Here is an 18,028-nt window from a genome sequence, read left to right as displayed (position 1 = left end):
AAATGTTTAATGATTAATGATTTAGATCACCTGTTGTTTACCAAAAATGAGACGTTACTGTCATCAGATCTGAGCAGTAAACTTGAGTTAGTGAGCTCGGCGTAATCAGCTCCGACACAAATGATGGAAAACCTCATTTACAGACGTCCTGTTGTTGAACATTTGTCTCAAATGACACGCAGATATGAAACAGGAGCCATCAAACTTTGTGAGTGTGTGTGTGTGTGTGTTTTCATTTCCCAGTTTTTTTGTTGCTGGATGGTGTTTCCACTCTGCTGCAGGCGCATGTTGGTGAAGGAAACCCCGCGTAATGGGATGCACCTCGTAAAGAGGAGGTTGCATGTTACCCCGGGGTTTTACTGAGTCCACGTTGGGGTATCTCGCCAAGAATGCGTAATGGAAGTTTGTGTTTTAATACAGGCACAGATTTATCTGTAAGGAGGAGTTGAGCTCAGTTAGCCTGAAGCTAACTCTTAGCTCTGAATCTGCAGCAAGTGACACTTGAGCCAATCAGCTTCAAAATGTTTTACTTGAAGGAGTTTTGCAGCTCTTCCTTTTTTTGTTTGACTGTGTCCATCTCTTTCCGCTCACACACTGGTTATTAATCTAAAGCCTCTGCGTCTGAAATTATGCTCTCCAATGACAGCAGAGCCATCAGCTCATAAAGCATGCAAACTGAAAACACATCTATCTCAGTTTCCTCCGCCTGCGACTGAAAAATGCATCACATTTGCATCCGTTCTGCTGGGTAGATAATCCATTATTAAAGCTCAGGTGAGACGATAAGACCGCGCACTTCATCATGTGGAGAATAAAGACATCAAAACTCTGACATCAAACTGTCACTCTCTGTCTCTGTCTTTTAATAATGCTCTTCAAAAAAACACCACAAGATACAGCTCATCTTTCTGCACGGCGCTCTACTGCCCTCTAGAGTTCATGAGCAGTACTGCACCCCCTCTTTAAACTTGACCTTAAAGGCATGATTAAAGCTGCACACACACACCCTCCTCTCCTCATTTAGAGCTCTCAAAAAGACTTTTATTTGCAGACATGTTTGCACAGAAGAGATCAGGAGGATCAGTTGCAGAGGTCGGTGTCGCAGCAGTTAGCGAAGGTGCCGGGCGTTTTGATGTAGCCCTGACAAACGGCCATGTTCATGCAGGAGCGGAAGGATCGATCTGTGAGGAAGCAGGAAAATCAGTTTAGGGAACATTTTGCAACATGCATGAAGAAATAAGCAGTGTTTCATCAGTTTTAACTCACTGAGCGGGGGCCCGAGGATGACGGCAGCGCAGGCGTTAGCCGACCCTGAGCAGGTCTGAGTGCTGGTTGGAGTGCAGAGGTCGCTGTCCTTCGAGAAACAGTAGTTACACTTCAGTGCCTCCCCTGGATTCACACACACACACAAACAGGAGTGTATTTATTGAAACTTGCTGCTTTAATTTCACATTTCTTTAAATAAAAATCTCTTTTTCTTCTTGTGAAAGGAATAAAAACACACACCTTGGCACAGACTCAGCAGGAGAAGTGTTGCAAACACTGCAGCTTTCATTGTTCAACCTGAAACCCAGAGATGTTATCGTTCAGTGCTAAAGACTCACACATACCTCTGAGTCTATTCATCTTGTGGAGGACACTTGACAGCACTTCTGATGCTTGCTATTGAACATAGCGCTAACAAAAGCTTTTATTGTGAAAAAGAAGAGTGTTTCCTGTAAAGAAAGCAACATGCACTCAAACATTTGCAAAAGCTAAAATACCTTTTTGTAAATAAAGCATTTTAAAAACTTTATATAACTCAGGAATATTTGTGTAACAGTAGCTTTAAGATCTTAAAGTCAGCAGCTGTAGATCTGAAGTTTAGAAGTCTCCTTACCTTGTTCACAGGTGTCTGTAATGTGCAGCCTGAACGCTCTGCTCTCGCTTTTAACTCTGTTGTGAAATCAGCCACAGATCAAGCCCCCTGCGCATGATTGGTCGGGACAGATCGCGACATAACAGACTTTCTGTGGTGTTCAAAAAGAGGAAACCACAGCCTGACTCACTGTCTGACAGAGACAATCTCCTGCCTCAGCGTTCTTTGATTTATTTGTTTGTTTCTCCTGATGTATTGATCGCTAACAAAGCCGAGCTAATCTCCTCCCTTTTTTTATCTTACTGCAGTTTTTCTCTGTTTTAGAAAAGAATTTCTAACACTTCCAAAAGTCTCCTGCAAACAGAGCAAAGAGAAAGAAAGGAAGCAGATTGTGCAAACTGAGATAAGTACGGAGGCCCCTCTGCCCCTGGGGGCTCCCTGAGTCATGAAAACATCTAACACGGGACAAAAACAGGATTTCAAAGATGGTTTTATTTTCTTAAAACTCATTTCAGTTACAGCGGTCAGTGTCACAAATGTGGACAGTGAGGTAGTCATTGGCCTTCATGATCCCAGCGTCGACTCTCCTCGAGCATCTCCGAAAGTATGAATATGCTGCAGAGAATAAAGCAACATTAAAATACTGGAGACAGGATCACAGATGCATAATAAATAACCTCTGAGGTCACTTACCGGGAGATCCAATCATGACGGAGACACAAACATCCTCCTGTCTTCCACACTCTTTCACCGTGTTGGTGCACGGTACACCGGGTCGGCCAGAAACACAGTAGTTGCATCTCAGAGCTTCAGCTAGAAAAGAAAAGAAAAGGTTAGATTTCCAAAACTGTTAGGAAGCAAAGCTCAAGCAAAGCTGAATGGTCTGATTTTTATAACTTGTTGAGAAAGGCAAATAAATGAGTCCAAAGAGCAGACTCACCACAGCTGATGCAGACGATAAGGAGGAGGACGGCAAACTGGAAGGCTCTCATTTTGGATTTTTGACTGGATCACCTTAAAAGATCAAAAGAGATAAAGAGGAATAAGACAACTCATCTTCAAAAAAGCAGAAGTGATCCCTCCAACATTTCCCCACAAACACGTTGTTCAGAATCAGACACTCACCTGCTTGTGTTTTCTTCAGGATCTGGAAACTCTCTTGGCTCCAAAGTGCTTTCACCGCTTTTTATATCCACTCAGTACGAGTGTGAGCAAACAGTGGAAGTTTTTAGTGCCTCTGCCAAATTCAACATGTTGCAAAACACTGAACTTACAGGGCTTGCGTAAAGAGCTGCAGAACAGTTCGTGTTGTTTCATCCCAGCAGATAAATGTGAGTAATGTTTACTACCTGAGGGGACATGACTCACATTCACCTCTCTGCTTTTGAAGCTTTGATTTGCAGAACCACGGCTCTGACATGTCAAACCTGATCATAGATCGTATTTCATTGTTCTGAGTTTAGATTTTCCCCCAAAAAAGTATAAAAATACATTTAAAAAAGCTTTATTCTTGAACTTTAAATAGTGTTAAAAGACCACCTGAAAGGACAACTTACAGGAAATTCTAAAGGTTTGATCTTAAAGTCGATCACCTCCTCAGATCCAGCTGAATCGTTTTCTGCAGACTGGCGATGCTCGCATCCAAAGCCGCCAAACCGTCTCTGAACGCAGCCTCGTCCCTGGTGTCAAAGGTCGAGCCGGACCTCACGCTCCAATCAGAGCTCAGAGATATCCGATCGCAGTGAGACAGCGAGGAGTTGAAGAGCTGACGGCGATGATTCATCAGCTGTGGCGCAGAGGAGCTGGCAGCAGGAAGTGACGTTTCTCCTTCCCTCTCTGCTGGGTGTGTGTGTGCACCCCCCACCTCACCCAGAGACATCAGGTACTGTGTGATCCGGTCTGATGGGGGCTCTGCTGGGTCTGGTTTCTTCTGCTTTGGTATCTGAGAGTCAGTTACCTCAGGATGATTGGATGGATCTCCTCTCAGGGTTCTGAAAGACACAATGAAAAAAAAAAACACTCTCACATGAAGTCTTCAAAGTTTCCTTTCACTCAAATCGACGCCACACTCACTCGCTCAGATTCTGGATCTCCTCAAGTCTTCTTTGGGCGACTGAAGCTAACTCACTCCTCTCTCTTTCACTCTCCTTTAACCTGCTTTTGGTCGTCTCCAGGTCTACAGAAACACACCGTGATTATTTAATGAGCAAACCTCTTAAAGAAGCACAGCTCCTCTCCTCGTGAATCAGATATCAGTGAATCCAAACCTGTCTGGAGGAGCCTTTTCTCTGCTTCACTCTCTCTCAGCCGGCTCTGTGTGTCCTGCAGGGCTTCCCGTAGCTCTGTGAGGTCACACTGGAGATCCTGCAGCTGAGACTGAGCGGCGGTGAGCTCGTCCTGCAGCAAACACACTGAGAAGAGATGAGAGATTTAAACTCTGGTTTCATTCCTCACGTGTTCACAGAAACAGAGGAACAGGTTTTACCCTCCGAGGTAGAAAACGTCTGCGTGTTCTGACGTCTCTCTGCTTCTTCTCTCTGCTTCAGCTGCTGCTGCAGACTCCTCACACGCCTGCAGAGCACAAACAGTTTACACCTTTCTTACAATGCAGCCCAGTGATGTGTGTGAGTGTGTGTTACCTGTGCAGCTGTGTGTTCTGGCTCCGCAGGGATGAAACTCCAGCTTTAGCCTGAGCGTCTCCAGCCTCGATCAGAAGGGAGGAGGAAGAGGAGGAGAGGGTCTGCTCCAGGTGACCAAGCAGCCTCTCTGCTACACTGCCTGGAAATCAGTGAAGCAAATCTTTGAGATTATTCTATTTTCGAATGAAATATCAGAATCTGTCGTCCTAAACTGGGCGTCAGATTTACCTTGTCCTGCAATCAGAGCTCTGAGTTCTCCCAGGAGATCCTGCGCTGTCCTCTGTTCCTCCTCTTGTGCATGCTCCAGCGGCACCTCTGGAGTGCAGGTGTGTGCGTTTGTAAGAGATGTGAGTGGTTCTGAGATTTGGGGGTCAGTGTCTCTAACAGGAACACACTCTTCTGCATCTGGCTGTGGAGTTTTAGGAGGCTGAGGATGCAGGTGAGGTGAGGAGGAGGAGGAAGGGAGGTGCTGTGGTGTGTGAGGGCGTCTCTGAGGTGGGTGCAGCTTCACTCCTGAGTGTGCAGCAGGAACAGAGACAGGCTGACGTGGAGTTTTGGGGGTTTTAGTGCCGGATCCTCGCTGGATTGAACGACGGATCTTCTGATCTGCAGTTGACAGAAAAGAGAAGGTGGAGCAGCAACAACTCCATCAGTCTGCTAAGATGACTAAATCTCACACACACACTCATAAACACACACCTACCTGTCTGTGGAGGGAGTTTCTTCATGATCTTCTTCCCCACTGAGGTTGATGGTTTTGATTTGGTCGCTGGGTTTTTGGATGCAACACTTGGTGAGGCCTCTACAAATAAAAACACACACTGAGGAACCCCTGTGTCAGCAGAGGGCCATCATGTAGCAGACAAAGCTTCCATGTAACAAAGTTTTAATCAGACTCTCCTTTAGTTAATAAATGCCTTCAGGCTCCTCTCACCTGACTTATCCACCTGCAGGATGCCACCCAGCAAAGCAGCACATCGATCCAGACCTTTATGTAGAGCAGTGACCTGAGAGGACACAGAACAGCTGGTTCATGAAGTCTACATGTGTGCTTTTAGAAGTAGTTCCTCATCTTTTGCAGTAAACTGAATATCTCTGAGGTGTGGGCATTATGAAAAGATTGAAAAAGTGGCTAAATCTCCCTTTCTTGAATTGCATTACCTGGTCCTCAGAGTCTGTGGAGTACAGAGAGTAGGCCGGCTCAGGGCAGGCTGAAGGTGCTGGATTTGGAGGAATTCTGAAAGCAAAATTCAGAGTGAGATCAAGCAGAAACAGAATTTCTAACGTGTAATCTCATGCAATGCAAAAGTGATGTTTACCTTCTTTTCACAGACTGCACTTTCACTCTTCCTGACAGCCTCCCTGATGTCACCACCTGCTAAACACCAACAACAGTTCAGTCACCAATTGTATGTTTGCTTTCACAGTTTGGGAGCAACACGTCCCAAAATAAATCAGTTAATGTCACCGGAAGCTTTAAAACGAATGCATTCAGTATTTACATCCATACCGGTGGCTAATAATTGGAGCTGTAGCTAAAAACATGACGGCTTGAGCTATAAATTGAGTCAAAAGTGACATTTCTCCGTCTTACCTTAGTTTTTGCCGTTCCTTTCATGGTTAAAAACTATTTTAGTGGTACAGCGACAGCAAAATCAGGCCACTTTATGAATTTCAGCTGTTTGTTGACAAGTTTCGGTTGGAAAACAAGTTTGAAACAGGAAGCATATTGGTGACCAATCAGAAGCGAAAATTAAGATAACCCCCGCCCCTTGGCGCCTCTGATTGGCTAATTCAAGCACAACAGGGCTTCCGGCCAAAAATCCACCAATCCCAACAAACGAGCATGACTACCAGCCAATCAGTGACCGACTTCTGCGCCATCGACACAATAATTGTTATATTTATACTAATTTATTGATATATGTATTATATATTATAAAGATCTATTATTAGGATCTTTTACATTTTTATTATACTTTTTTATCCAAGCAACTAACTTTTACTGTTAACATACAAAACAATAATTTTACCATCTTAGAAAAAAAATCTTTGCAAACTTGTATTAAGAACAATTAACTATATAATCAAGAACCTCTTAGGTTACTGCACTGCTTGTCAATTGAAAGTACATTTCAGTACTAGGGAGAAAAAAGAAAGATTTCACAAAAAATGTAAGAATTGCTTTGAACAATTTATTCGTCATCTTTGTCCTCAGAGGAAACAAATCAGATTAGAAAATGACATTGTCAACTTGTACTCTGGTCCAAATTTTTTTTTTTTCCTCAAAACACACATTTTAAATAATATAAAAAAACTAAAAAATCAAACAAACTTTTCAACAACACACTCAGAGAGAGCTGATCAAGACATTTCCTACAAAAGCCTCTGGTTGACATCTTGATTTTCTCTGGTCAGACAAAGTTTAAACTGTCAAACAAATTCACTGCTACAACTAGATCAAACTGAACGTGTGTATGAAGAGAAAACTGAACAGTGCTGTATGGGTTTGCTGTGACGATATCCCTTTATTCCCATTCTTCGTCATCGGCTGCAGCAGGAGCAGCCGGCTGGCTTGGCGAGCTGTTGTCCTGGAAAGATCTTCCAAACTGACCCTAAAACAACACAATCAGAGTGAGGACACTGAAAACCAAGTATACAGCTTAAAAGATTTAACACACATCCACCCACCTTCCTGGAATCAGTAGAGGCACAGTTATTGAAGCTAGTGGGGCCGCCACCGCTGAATGCAGACTCCTCTAACCACGAAGGAACCTCCTGCTGGGCCTGTAAGAAGAAACATGAAGATGGGCTGAAGCTGAGGAGAACAATTTAACAGCTTTTACTGGCTGAAAAAGATCCTTATCAAACAAAATGATCAATTTCTAAAGTCCCTCAATAGCTCGAGCCTTTTACCTTGGACAGGATTGTGACCAGCGAGCGAGCCAGCTGTCCGTCAATATCCGGGTCAAAGAAAGACACTGCTTTCCCCGTGTTTCCACAGCGGCCAGTTCGCCCAATACGATGCACGTACTCATCAATGTTGTTGGGGAGGTCATAGTTTATCACATGCTGCACATCTGGGATATCCAGACCACGGGCAGCCACAGAGGTGGCGATGAGGACCGGACATTTCCCTGAGCGGAAATATGAGAGAGCCAGCTCCCTCTCTCGCTGTTCACGATCGCTGAGAGGAAACGATATCTGATTATTTCTGCATCAAAAGAAAAGAGAGTTACAGAATTCATGACATCTTGCTCACCCATGGATGCTCGTGGTCGGAATCTTCTCCTGGCACAAGAACGTGGCAATGAAGTCGGCCAGTCTCTTGGTCCCCACAAACACCATGGTGCGCTCCGTGCCTGCAAACAACACAAGATCAATAATAAAGTTAATTCTACGCGGTTAAATAAGTCACATCGTGTTTCTCTGGAACTAAAATAAAACCACTTCCTGGAGCCTTTTCATTCTAGTTTTAAAATCATATCATTCACAAAAAAAAAAAAAATTTACCAGTCATCTGGAGGATTTCGAGGAGCTGCTCCCTCTTTGCAAACTTGGTGACTTTAACAAACGTCTGTTCCACATCTGTGCAGGCTCCACCCACTATACCCACAGCAAGGAACAGGTAGTCTGTCTTCAAGAAGTCTGCTGCCAATCTGGGGAAAAAAAAAACTTTGAGCACTGCATTCAGGTCCAGCAGGTATGTTTTAATCATCTATTTATTTATTTAGAGGAGCAGACTTCTGGATGTCTTCAGGGTAGGTGGCACTGAACATCAGAGTCTGGCGGTTCTCCTTCTGTGGCATCCCAGGTGAGCCCACCAGGCGGCGCATGTCAGGCTCAAATCCCATATCCAACATCCTGTCTGCTTCATCCAACACCAAGTACCGCAGTTTCTCCAGTCCAACCTAAGGGAAAGACAAGGTTTAGTTTCCTGCATTTAAACCGACACAAGAATTCTTAACAGACTAAAAACTCTAAATATAAAGACCTTTCCTCTCCCGATCATGTCCAAAAGTCTCCCTGGAGTTCCACACAGCACATTGCATCCTCTGCAGAGGTCTCTGATTTGATATCCAGTGTTGACACCGCCATAAACTACGACTGGTCGTACACAGGTGCTGGAGAAATCAGTGAGAAGTACAGTTAAAACGTAGAAATGGTTTTAGGATTTTTGTGGCTGAATGCTTGAAGTGTCAGTTTAGAGAACGCACCCATAAGCAAATTTTCTGGCCTCCAGGTAAATCTGGTTGATGAGCTCACGGGTCGGGGCAACGATAATGGCTTCAGGCTCCTGCAGCTCACTGAATTTACTCGCTGCCACACCGTCATGCATCAGCTGCTGCAGAATTGGGAGCAAGAATGCCGCCTAGAGGAGGGAGAGAGTGCGAACACCGAGTCCAAACATCCACACTAGTTTTTCAGATTCTGTGTCCTTACTGTTTTGCCAGATCCAGTCTGAGCACACGCCATCAGGTCTCTGCCAGCAGAGATGATCGGGATGCCGTGTTTCTGCACTGGAGTTGGCTTCATGTAACCAGACTTGCTGATATTGTTATTCAGGGACTCGCACAATGCTGCCTCCTCGAACGTCTGAGGGGAGAAAAGTTTGATTTGTAGATCGTTTTCAGGGAAGGAAACTTTAGCTCCACCTGTTCTAACTGAAGGAGGTAATGTTCATTTTATTCTCCTTACCAATATAGCCTTTGGTGGGTTTGTCCCGCTGACGTCCACTATGATGTCATCATACTTGTCAAAGTTGATACCTTTCTCATAGTGGGCAAAAATGGAGTCTTCATCCTCAGGGAGCGTTGGGGGAATATACGTCACCCTTGGTTCTGTGGATCAACGTAGAAACACGTTAAACTGCACTTAAAAGCAAAGCAGAACAGTGAAAAGAGATCATCAGTGACTTACTTTCTTCGTCACCTCCATCTTTGTTCTCTTTATCTCCCCCTGTGTCAGATTAAAGTATCATCAATGAAACGAGTCAAACTGGTCACTTGAATTTCTTAAGAAAATGTTACAACCTTTTTCAAACAGGTCCTCATCTTTTCCACGGTATCCTGAACAGAGAAGGAGGAACACGTTTAAAGTTGAGAAAAAGAAAAAACAACTTTTCTAGGGTGTAAAAATTCTTTCTTTTACCTCCTCCAAAACCTCCTCTTCCACCGGACTCTCCACCTACAACATATCATCAAAAATCAATCACCTGCTCTCACTGAGATAAAATCATCACACGTCTGAAATAAAAACCTCTGAATCCGCCTCCTCTTCCTCCTCGCCCCCCTCTTCCTCCTCTGAACCCTGTACGAAGGATCACAAACAGGGGAAGTTACAGTCTGTTCTTTTTTTTTAAATAAGATTTAGTGTGTTGCAGTTACAAATTAAACACTCACCGTTACCCCGCACTTCGTTGTCGTCTCCTGTGAAAATCAAACAGTTTTTAAACGTCACTGTGTCATTACCACTCAAAATACAGCTCATTCCAGTAGCCCAAGGTAAAACAAATTACTAAGTATTACCATTAAAGTCGCCGCGCTCTTGATTGCCGAACCCTCTTCCACGACCTGAGAGAATAAATACATCTTCAAGCCTTTGTATGTACATTTAGTTTTTGGGCATTATAAGTTAAATCTAAAGTGGATTAATCACTGTTCATGTCTCACCTCTGCCTCTGCCTCTACCTCTGAAACCACCTCTCTCTCCATCTGATTTGTTCCAGCTGTCTCCATCTATACAGACAATAAGATTGTGTTAATCAACACAGACTCAACCTTTAGCAGACACTGAGTAACCCTCATGCTAGCAATGCTTACCAGCTCCATTCTCATCGGCATCTGCAAAACAAGGAGTAAAAAAGTTTTTACATCCTTACCTGATTTGCAAAATATATAGTTTAGATACTGACAGGGTTAACTTTCTTCACCTTTCCCCTCTGAATACTACAAAAACACTTCAACAATATTTAGAAGTGGTACCTGAAGAGAATGAGCCTTTAAATCCTCCTCTGCCTTGACCTCTTCCTTTTCCTCCATGACCTGCAGAGGAAAAAAATTAAAAAAAAAATCATCACAAAGATTCCCAAGGTCAGAAATGTCATTATTTATTTCGAATATGTGTATAATTACCTCCATCTGTGTTCCAGGTACTTCCTTCTGTGCCTAAATAAAAGAGAATTAAACTACCAGGTAACTTTTACAACTCATAAATATTCCAAACAGATAGCTAAAAATGTTGCATACCTTCATTAGCAGAGAAGTTCGATGGTGTGTACTTTGTAGTTGCAGTTTCCTATGGAAAAATGAGTAATGTTTAATGCATAACTCATTTGCAAATGAGTTAAATACTTAGGCTGTCACTTTGATATTGAACAAACTCACCCCTTCTTCCCAGTCGTCCATTTTTTTCCTTCAATCAAAAGACAGAATTCAATCGTTAACAGTGACGTACACGTGCTGCATCCAGTTGCACATAATTTACTGCAATTTGAAGACTTCTGTAATCAAAAATCCTTCAAATGTCACACTGCTTTCCTTTAATTGAAAATTAACATCTTTATATATCCAAGACACTTTTTCTTTGCGTAACCTCGCGCACTAGGGCAAATTAAGCTAGGTGTCAAGCTAGCCTTACCGCAAATTAGCTAGCGGATGCTAAGAAAAGCCGCGTGCTGACTCAGCATCAAGAAATTACAATTAGAGATGAAATATCAGCTCAGTATGAGTTGTGTTTGGTTAAATGATGAAAAAACGATTCAGACAACAATAATTAACTACATAACGTCGAAAGAAACTTACTTTCAGAAGATTTTGATGACTTTTTTCTGCGTAGCCTTGCCGTTCAACTCTTGCCTTCCCACTAAGTCGTGGTCAAGTGCTTCTGCGCAAGCTCGTGCGACCGACTAGCTACGGGGTTGCCAGTTCCGCTGCTTTTCCGCAGAACTTTGACGCCTTTCAAATATGATAAATGTATCATAACGTGAGTTTGGGAAATTAAAGCTTTATATTTGTTCTTTAAAAGTAATATATTTTCTTAATCATTTCCTTTATGAAAAATACAGATATATATATTCACAAGATTCAAATATATTAACCAGCACTGACGCTACGATTTATCATGGTGTAAATTAGCTACCCGAAAACCCTAACTTCTTAACTAATACTGTACTGTGCAGGTGAAATTCCTAATATTCATTTGAGGAATAGTTAATATATGTTGATTTGTTGCCCCCTGTGGACAATGGAGAATCTCTTCTCTGTTATTAAATGTTTTCATATTTTTATTATTATAATTTCTCTACTTTATCATTTTATATTTCACTCAGATTAAATGTTTAATATAATGAGTCCAGTTCCCTGTTGCTATGATCCATTCCAGCAGGTCTTGTTGCTACAGCGCAGTGCATTGTGGTTATGTGAGATAATGGTGAAGCCAAGATGGCGGCGAAGCTCCGGCAGAGGAGAGAGCCAGCAGCAGGAAGGCCGTGAATGAAGTTTAGTGTTTAAAATCCTATACACTGAAGCGATCGTGCTGTTCTAGTTACAATCAGCCTGTGGCGGACTTGAAACGTTCCCAAACAGCAACGGAATAAAAAACAACTGAGGATAAAGCCTCGTATGAATTCCGACGAGAAGGAGGACTGTGAGTGTGCGCCACCACAGGCCGAGAACAGCCCCGCAGGAGGAGCGCTAAGGTGGGGGACGTTTCCAAGTCAGAGCGGGGATGCTAGGAGAGCTAACTGGCTAGCTGTTGCTGCTTGCTGTGTATGCTATTGCCACCTTTAGTCCATTCGTGTATTTTCTGCACAGCGGATGCAAAGATTCTTTAATTTAAAACCTTAGGTTGTTACGATTTTAAAACTGTTAGTTGAAATAATAAGGCCAGCGGGCTATCCAGCTAGATCATGCTACATTAGCTTGCTAAGTCAGCGTCAGATTCTGCAGATCTCTGACATTTCAACTGCTTCACCATTCCCCCTTTTCAGATGGAGTGACTTCAATATTTTTCAACTCACTGGTAAAATAATTGTTGATAAATCCGCGAAACCACGTCACGTTTTGCAAAATAATATAACCTGACTGTGACCCCAACCACTGCAAAGCTGATCTGGCTGCATGAAATAATAATACAGCATATGCACATTTCAAAGTGTGCAACTATTCCTAAAATTCCTGCATCAGCTAACAGAGAACTAGTTGGCCTTTATTCAATGATCATTGCAATGCAGCATCTTCTGACCTCTGCTGTAACTCTCTGTGTTGTTTTGTGTTTGTTCAATAGAGAATACGAGGAGCCTGAAATAGAAAACCCAGAAGCAAGCCGAATGTAAGTTGAATTCATTTTATTGTAATTACACATGAGTGAGCTGTTATGATCTTGTATTTATACCTTCCTTCAACAGTAGATGCTTGGACTACTTTTGTTTTGACATGCTTGTACTTTGTTGTGCATTACCTCTGAACGCAGGAAGCGAGCAGCTGCCAAACATCTAATAGAGCGCTATTACCACCAGTTAACGGAGGGCTGCGGGAACGAGTCATGTTCCAACTCCTGGTGTGCCTCGTCAGTCGGCTTCAGCCGCATGGACAACAACGCAGCGGCGGTCAAAGCCCTGGAGCTCTACAAGGTGAACGCCAAGCTATGTGACCCCCACCCCTCGAAGAAAGGCACCGCCTCGACGTACCTGGAGAGCAGTAACTCAGCCTGCAGTAACAGCAAGATGAACCATAAAGATGTCCACTCTGTGCGGGACAATTTCAAAGGTAAGAGTCAGGTTTTTCTCTGGTGCTTTCTGTTTTTCACGCAGTCATCCTTAACATGTAAATTTTTGATTGTGTTTGTAGATGTGAATTACCTGACAGAGGAAAAAGTGTACGAGATTTTGGACATCTGCGGAGAGAAGGAGGACTACTCGCCCCTGATCAGGGTAATTGGTCGAGTCTTCTCCAGCGCTGAGGGTCTCGTGCAGAGCTTCAGGAGGTCCAAACCTCACACCAAGGAGGAGCTCAAGTCCCTTCAGGGTAAAGATGAGGACAAAGACGAGGATGAGAAGGAAGCTGCAGCCTGCTCTGCTACAGCGATGGAGGAGGACACTCCCGCTGCCTCGTCATCGTCACGGCTCGGCGAGGGCTCCTCAGAGGAAAACGATGTCCAAAAACTGGCTCCTGATGAGGTGTCAGTGGACATCGAAGCAGTGCGGCGAGTCTACGAGCGCCTGCTGTCCAATGAGAAGATAGAAGCGGCCTTCCTGAATGCACTGGTCTACCTCTCGCCTAACGTAGAGTGCGACCTGACGTACCACAACGTGTATTCACGAGACCCAAACTACCTGAACCTGTTTGTTATCGTGATGGAGAACAACAACCTCCACAGCCCAGAGTACCTGGAGATCGCTCTGCCGCAGTTCTGCAAGGCCATGAGCAAACTCCCGCTGGCAGCTCAGGCCAAGCTGGCCCGGCTGTGGTCGCACTTCGGCGCTGAGCAGATCCGCCGCATGGTGGAGACGTTCCAGCAGCTCATCACATACAAGGTAATAAGCAATGAGTTCAACAGCCGTAACCTTGTCAACGACGACGACGCGGTGGTGGCGTCCACAAAGTGCTTGAAGATCGTCTACTATGCAAACGTGCTGGGCGGCGACCTGGACGTCGAGCACAATGAGGAAGAGGACGAAGAGCCCATTCCTGAGTCCAGCGAGCTTACGCTGCAGGAGCTGCTGGGTGAGGAGCGGAGGAACAAGAAGAGCCCGCGGGTGGACCCGTTAGAGACGGAGTTAGGGATCCGCACCAACGACTGCCGGCGGCCGCTCATTCCCTTCGAGGAGTTTGTGAACGAGCCTCTGAACGAGGTGCTGGAGATGGACAAGGACTACACTTTCTTTAAAGTTGAGACTGAAAACAAGTTTTCCTTTATGACATGCCCCTTTATCCTCAACGCCGTCACCAAGAACCTGGGTCTGTACTACGACAACCGCATCCGCATGTACAGCGAGCGGCGTATCACTGTCCTCTACAGCCTGGTGCAGGGGCAGCAGCTCAACCCATACCTGAGGCTTAAGGTGCGGCGAGACCACATCATCGACGACGCTCTGGTCAGGGTAAGCGTGCGCCAGTTGTGACATACGACTTTCTCTTTCATATCCATCGCTGAGTCTGATCATTTCTGATGTGTGTTTGCAGCTGGAAATGATCGCGATGGAGAATCCTGCAGACTTGAAGAAGCAGCTGTACGTGGAGTTTGAAGGAGAACAAGGTGTAGATGAAGGAGGTGTTTCCAAAGAGTTCTTTCAGCTGGTGGTGGAGGAGATCTTTAACCCAGATATCGGTGAGAAAACTTCTGCAGATTGGATTTCCTCTTTCTTGTTTCTGTCAGTACAAGAAAGTTTCGCCGGCTTAGTCTCTGAGACGTGGGGGCAGCAAGGACACTTCTTTCTATTCAGCAGAATCTGTGTGGCACTGAGAGGCCGCGTTAATCAAAAGCCTCTTTACTGAGCAGTGAACACGAAGCTGATTTGCCCTGAATTGAGCTGTGCCATTATTCTATTGCTCTGTGAAACTGTGTGGGCTCAACTCAGGTTAATATATTACAGAGGAGATGAACGCTCACCTTGAACATGTACTTTTACTTTCAGTTTGAGCGAGACGTGATTGTGGATCATGTTTGCAGCAAAATACAAATGATTAAATTATTTGTGAACAAAGCTGCAGTTTTTAAAGTTACTCATCCTTTCTCCTCCTGCAGGCATGTTCACATACGACGAGGGCACCAAACTGTTTTGGTTCAACCCGTCATCGTTTGAAAATGAAGGCCAGTACACTCTGATCGGCATCGTTCTCGGTCTGGCCATCTACAACAACTGTATCCTGGACGTCCACTTCCCCATGGTGGTCTACAGGAAGCTCATGGGCAAGAAAGGAACCTTCAGGGACTTGGCGGATGCTAACCCGGTAAGGCGACGGAAACTCAAGTCACGGTTCAACTTTCAGGGAGTTGTGATTTTAACTCAACCTCTGTTGAAAAGGTTTTGTACCAGAGTCTGAACGAGCTGCTGGAGTACGAAGGAAGCGTGGAGGAGGACATGATGATCACGTTTCAGATCTCCCAGACCGACCTGTTTGGGAACCCGCTCATGTACGATCTAAGGGAAAACGGGGACAAGATTCCAGTCACAAACGAGAACAGAAAGGTGAGTCTGACAGCTCACATGACGCCGTTAAACCTCCTGAGGGCTCTTTTATAATCTGTGTGTGTGTGTTTGCAGGAGTTTGTGGCGCAGTACGCAGAATACATGCTGAACAAAAGCGTGGAGAAACAGTTCAAAGCGTTCAGGAGAGGTTTCCACATGGTCACCAACGAGTCGCCGCTCAAATACCTGTTCAGACCGGAGGAGATCGAGCTCCTCATCTGTGGAAGCAGGGTGAGAAATGTTGAACATGTTTTTTAAGTATGAAGAGTCTGAAATAAGCTTAACGCTCAAATTTCACTGCTTCTGTCACCCGCTGCAGAATCTGGACTTTTTAGCACTTGAAGAAACGACAGAATACGACGGAGGCTACAACAGAGATTCGAGGATTATCAAGTAAGAGATGTTTCTGGCGTGATTACTCTTTGGCGTCAGTGCCGTCAGATGTTAACTCTGTTTTGTGTGTGTCGCAGGGAGTTTTGGGAGACTTTGCACTCATTCGGGGAGGAGCAGAAGCGCCTCTTCCTGCAGTTCACCACTGGCACTGACAGAGCACCTGTAGGAGGGCTGGGCAAGCTGAAGATGATCATTGCCAAGAACGGCCAGGACACAGACAGGTGAGCACGCTCTGTCACAAACCAGCGCCTGATGCTGGAGGTTTTATCAGCTTTCTGACTGACTGCGTCGTCTCGTCTCTGCAGGTTACCGACGTCTCACACTTGCTTTAACGTGCTCCTGCTGCCTGAGTACAGCAGCAAAGAGAAGCTGAGGGAGAGACTGCTGAAAGCCATCACCTATGCCAAAGGGTTTGGCATGCTCTGAGCCTCCCCGCGCTCCGAACACACAGCAGACGGACTCTTTCTCAGAAAGCCCATGACACCCTGCCCCGCCCTTCCTTTATCAGACACAATCCAACAGGTGACAAAGCAGAGTGTGGAAAAAGTCAACAATGAAAGAGGGGAAATGGTTCCAATAGAGTGCTCGAGTAGTTCTTCTACTGTGCCTGCATCATCCCGCATCCTTCAGAGTAAGCACAGAGACCTCCTGATCAAACCCCCACATCCACGTTACGTGAATGTGCCGCCTCCCTGTCTTTTTTTCTATGTATAGAGAGGATCATTTTCCTTATCATTATTTATTTTAAGGTTAAATGGGTTATTTTCACGCCTGCCTGTTGGGATTGCTTCCCTGCTTGAGAGAAAGGGGGAGGGTTATTATTAAACTGTGTAAATTTGGGATAAAGCTGAGTTTCAGAAGGCGGTATAACCCCCGTTTATTGAACAAAGAGGTGTTAAAGTAGCCCTGAACGCTTCTTCACAGAAAGAAAATCTAGTCCTAGAGTAGTTGCTGAAGAAAGAGCTCCATTCCACTCACAGACTTCGCTTGATGTTCCCACAAAGTCCATTCATGATCAAAGTAAGCATCAGTCATTTGGTCCAAAATGGCACATTTTCAAATAGCAGTTCTTCTTCTTTGTTTTATTTCCGGCCTTTTTTCCTTTCTGGGAGGGGGAGACACACCGCAGGTTAGACTCAAATCTTGTCAGAGCTGTGTAAGTGCACTTAGACATTTTCAGAATGTTTGTTTTTTGGCCACAGGTTGCCATGATTGTTTGAAACATTTTATTTCCATGTCTTCCTGTGTTGACGATTCTAAATAAAAACAGTATTTATATAATCAGTGCGGTTGGAACTGCGATACCGTATTGTGCACGTTTCCGGAGGATGTACACTTGTAGACCAGTCACTGCTGATGTTCTCGGACTTAGAGCTCTTCTCGTGCCAACAAATACAGGCACTTTGTGTTGTCTGCAGAGTCTCTGTTCTGTGTGAGCCCAGTTAACGTAGAGTCCAGGTTTCCATTTTCAATAAAGATTTGTGATCCGGCCGTAGTTACACCAACATTTTACAGAAAAGTTCCTGAGAGTTCCTCGACATGAAGCTGCGACTTGTGCAGATAAAACCTTATTTTAAGGCGGATAAATTAGAAGCCTGTTTACCTTATTTAGCAGATTGTTCCACAAAAGTAGACCTATCTTTAAAAATACCAGAATTTGCACTTGATATGTAGAAAGAAAAAAATCTGCCCCTTTATTTCAGCTCTTAAGGCAAGCTCTTGGACATAATCTTACAGATCAGATACCTGTCACGTTCAGCGAGGATTAAACAGGTGTAACCACTGTCTGGAGGTGTTTAAAGCACTTTTCTGTTCTTAAAAACACAAACTAGAAGCTCAGCTGTGAAATCATGTTCCCACAGAACAGGAAGATATTTTATATCCTGATTTTTTGTTTTGTTTTGGTTTATTTTCAGTAGAATCAGTCGTATTTGTAAAGGTCTGGAG

At 44.3% G+C, this 18,028-nt stretch overlaps 4 protein-coding genes across 5 annotated transcripts; 1 reads left to right on the top strand and 3 right to left on the bottom strand.

Annotated features, from left to right (window-relative positions):
- Positions 1–2,237: 2,237 nt before the first annotated feature.
- LOC141785748 (lymphocyte antigen 6E-like) lies at positions 2,238–2,933 on the bottom strand. Its single transcript, XM_074664218.1, has 3 exons — positions 2,799–2,933; positions 2,552–2,671; positions 2,238–2,473 (listed from the first exon to the last, which is right to left on the bottom strand). The coding sequence occupies exons 1-3, from the start codon at positions 2,848–2,850 to the stop codon at positions 2,370–2,372; spliced, it is 276 nt and encodes a 91-aa protein (XP_074520319.1). The 5' UTR covers positions 2,851–2,933; the 3' UTR covers positions 2,238–2,369.
- ccdc14 (coiled-coil domain containing 14) lies at positions 2,854–6,238 on the bottom strand. Of its 2 annotated transcripts, XM_074664216.1 has the most exons (12): positions 6,092–6,238; positions 5,817–5,875; positions 5,659–5,734; positions 5,432–5,504; positions 5,201–5,299; positions 4,726–5,103; positions 4,498–4,636; positions 4,344–4,429; positions 4,126–4,269; positions 3,932–4,034; positions 3,451–3,849; positions 2,854–2,872 (listed from the first exon to the last, which is right to left on the bottom strand). In XM_074664216.1, the coding sequence occupies exons 1-12, from the start codon at positions 6,113–6,115 to the stop codon at positions 2,869–2,871; spliced, it is 1,584 nt and encodes a 527-aa protein (XP_074520317.1). In that variant the 5' UTR covers positions 6,116–6,238; the 3' UTR covers positions 2,854–2,868. The 2 variants fall into 2 exon arrangements, with proteins under 2 accessions (XP_074520317.1, XP_074520318.1); XM_074664217.1 differs by lacking the exon at positions 2,854–2,872 and having other exon boundaries at positions 3,447–3,849; positions 5,817–5,872.
- A 464-nt stretch (positions 6,239–6,702) lies between these two features.
- Positions 6,703–11,438, bottom strand: ddx4 (DEAD (Asp-Glu-Ala-Asp) box polypeptide 4). Its single transcript, XM_074664329.1, has 23 exons — positions 11,301–11,438; positions 10,884–10,911; positions 10,746–10,794; positions 10,632–10,664; positions 10,482–10,541; positions 10,320–10,340; positions 10,170–10,235; positions 10,026–10,070; positions 9,900–9,926; positions 9,757–9,807; positions 9,649–9,684; positions 9,531–9,566; positions 9,418–9,456; positions 9,196–9,338; positions 8,941–9,093; positions 8,715–8,869; positions 8,492–8,621; positions 8,242–8,408; positions 8,011–8,156; positions 7,760–7,859; positions 7,414–7,684; positions 7,189–7,284; positions 6,703–7,112 (listed from the first exon to the last, which is right to left on the bottom strand). Exons 2-23 carry the CDS (start codon positions 10,902–10,904, stop codon positions 7,026–7,028), a joined length of 1,932 nt encoding a protein of 643 aa, XP_074520430.1. The 5' UTR covers positions 10,905–10,911; positions 11,301–11,438; the 3' UTR covers positions 6,703–7,025.
- Positions 11,439–11,907: 469 nt separating this feature from the next.
- On the top strand, positions 11,908–17,534 carry LOC141785805 (ubiquitin-protein ligase E3A). The gene is made up of 11 exons (XM_074664326.1): positions 11,908–12,196; positions 12,784–12,828; positions 12,970–13,265; positions 13,347–14,599; positions 14,682–14,826; positions 15,244–15,449; positions 15,524–15,688; positions 15,764–15,919; positions 16,008–16,081; positions 16,159–16,302; positions 16,387–17,534. The coding sequence occupies exons 1-11, from the start codon at positions 12,120–12,122 to the stop codon at positions 16,505–16,507; spliced, it is 2,682 nt and encodes an 893-aa protein (XP_074520427.1). The 5' UTR covers positions 11,908–12,119; the 3' UTR covers positions 16,508–17,534.
- The last annotated feature ends 494 nt before the right edge of the window (positions 17,535–18,028 follow it).

The sequence above is a fragment of the Halichoeres trimaculatus genome, unplaced genomic scaffold (genome assembly GCF_033239565.1).
Source record: "Halichoeres trimaculatus isolate MK-OKI-2021-1 unplaced genomic scaffold, fHalTri1.1 fHalTri1_scaffold_24, whole genome shotgun sequence".
In the NCBI taxonomy this organism is placed as follows: Eukaryota; Metazoa; Chordata; class Actinopteri; order Labriformes; family Labridae; genus Halichoeres; species Halichoeres trimaculatus.
The sequence above is the reverse complement of the archived record's forward strand: the minus strand, read 5'-3'. Positions and strand labels throughout refer to the sequence as shown.

What these genes read in the sequence shown, in the direction of transcription:
- LOC141785748 (XM_074664218.1), bottom strand. Translation starts at nt 2,850, where the DNA reads ATGAGAGCCTTCCAGTTTGCCGTCCTCCTCCTTATCGTCTGCATCAGC. An exon ending in TATCGTCTGCATCAGCTGTG is followed by an intron (nt 2,672 to 2,798) that starts GTGAGTCTGCTC and finishes TTTCTTTTCTAG; the next exon opens with CTGAAGCTCTGAGATGCAAC. An exon ending in CGTCATGATTGGATCTCCCG is followed by an intron (nt 2,474 to 2,551) that starts GTAAGTGACCTC and finishes TATTCTCTGCAG; the next exon opens with CATATTCATACTTTCGGAGA.
- ccdc14 (XM_074664216.1), bottom strand. Translation starts at nt 6,115, where the DNA reads ATGAAAGGAACGGCAAAAACTAAG. An exon ending in AAGGAACGGCAAAAACTAAG is followed by an intron (nt 5,876 to 6,091) that starts GTAAGACGGAGA and finishes GTTGGTGTTTAG; the next exon opens with CAGGTGGTGACATCAGGGAG. An exon ending in GACGTTTTCTACCTCGGAGG is followed by an intron (nt 4,270 to 4,343) that starts GTAAAACCTGTT and finishes ATCTCTTCTCAG; the next exon opens with TGTGTTTGCTGCAGGACGAG.
- ddx4 (XM_074664329.1), bottom strand. Translation starts at nt 10,904, where the DNA reads ATGGACGACTGGGAAGAAGGG. An exon ending in ACCCACCAAAGGCTATATTG is followed by an intron (nt 9,094 to 9,195) that starts GTAAGGAGAATA and finishes TTCTCCCCTCAG; the next exon opens with ACGTTCGAGGAGGCAGCATT. An exon ending in AGACTGGATCTGGCAAAACA is followed by an intron (nt 8,870 to 8,940) that starts GTAAGGACACAG and finishes TCCCTCCTCTAG; the next exon opens with GCGGCATTCTTGCTCCCAAT.
- LOC141785805 (XM_074664326.1), top strand. Translation starts at nt 12,120, where the DNA reads ATGAATTCCGACGAGAAGGAGGACTGTGAGTGTGCGCCACCACAGGCC. An exon ending in TGTGCGGGACAATTTCAAAG is followed by an intron (nt 13,266 to 13,346) that starts GTAAGAGTCAGG and finishes TTGTGTTTGTAG; the next exon opens with ATGTGAATTACCTGACAGAG. An exon ending in TCGACGACGCTCTGGTCAGG is followed by an intron (nt 14,600 to 14,681) that starts GTAAGCGTGCGC and finishes GTGTGTTTGCAG; the next exon opens with CTGGAAATGATCGCGATGGA.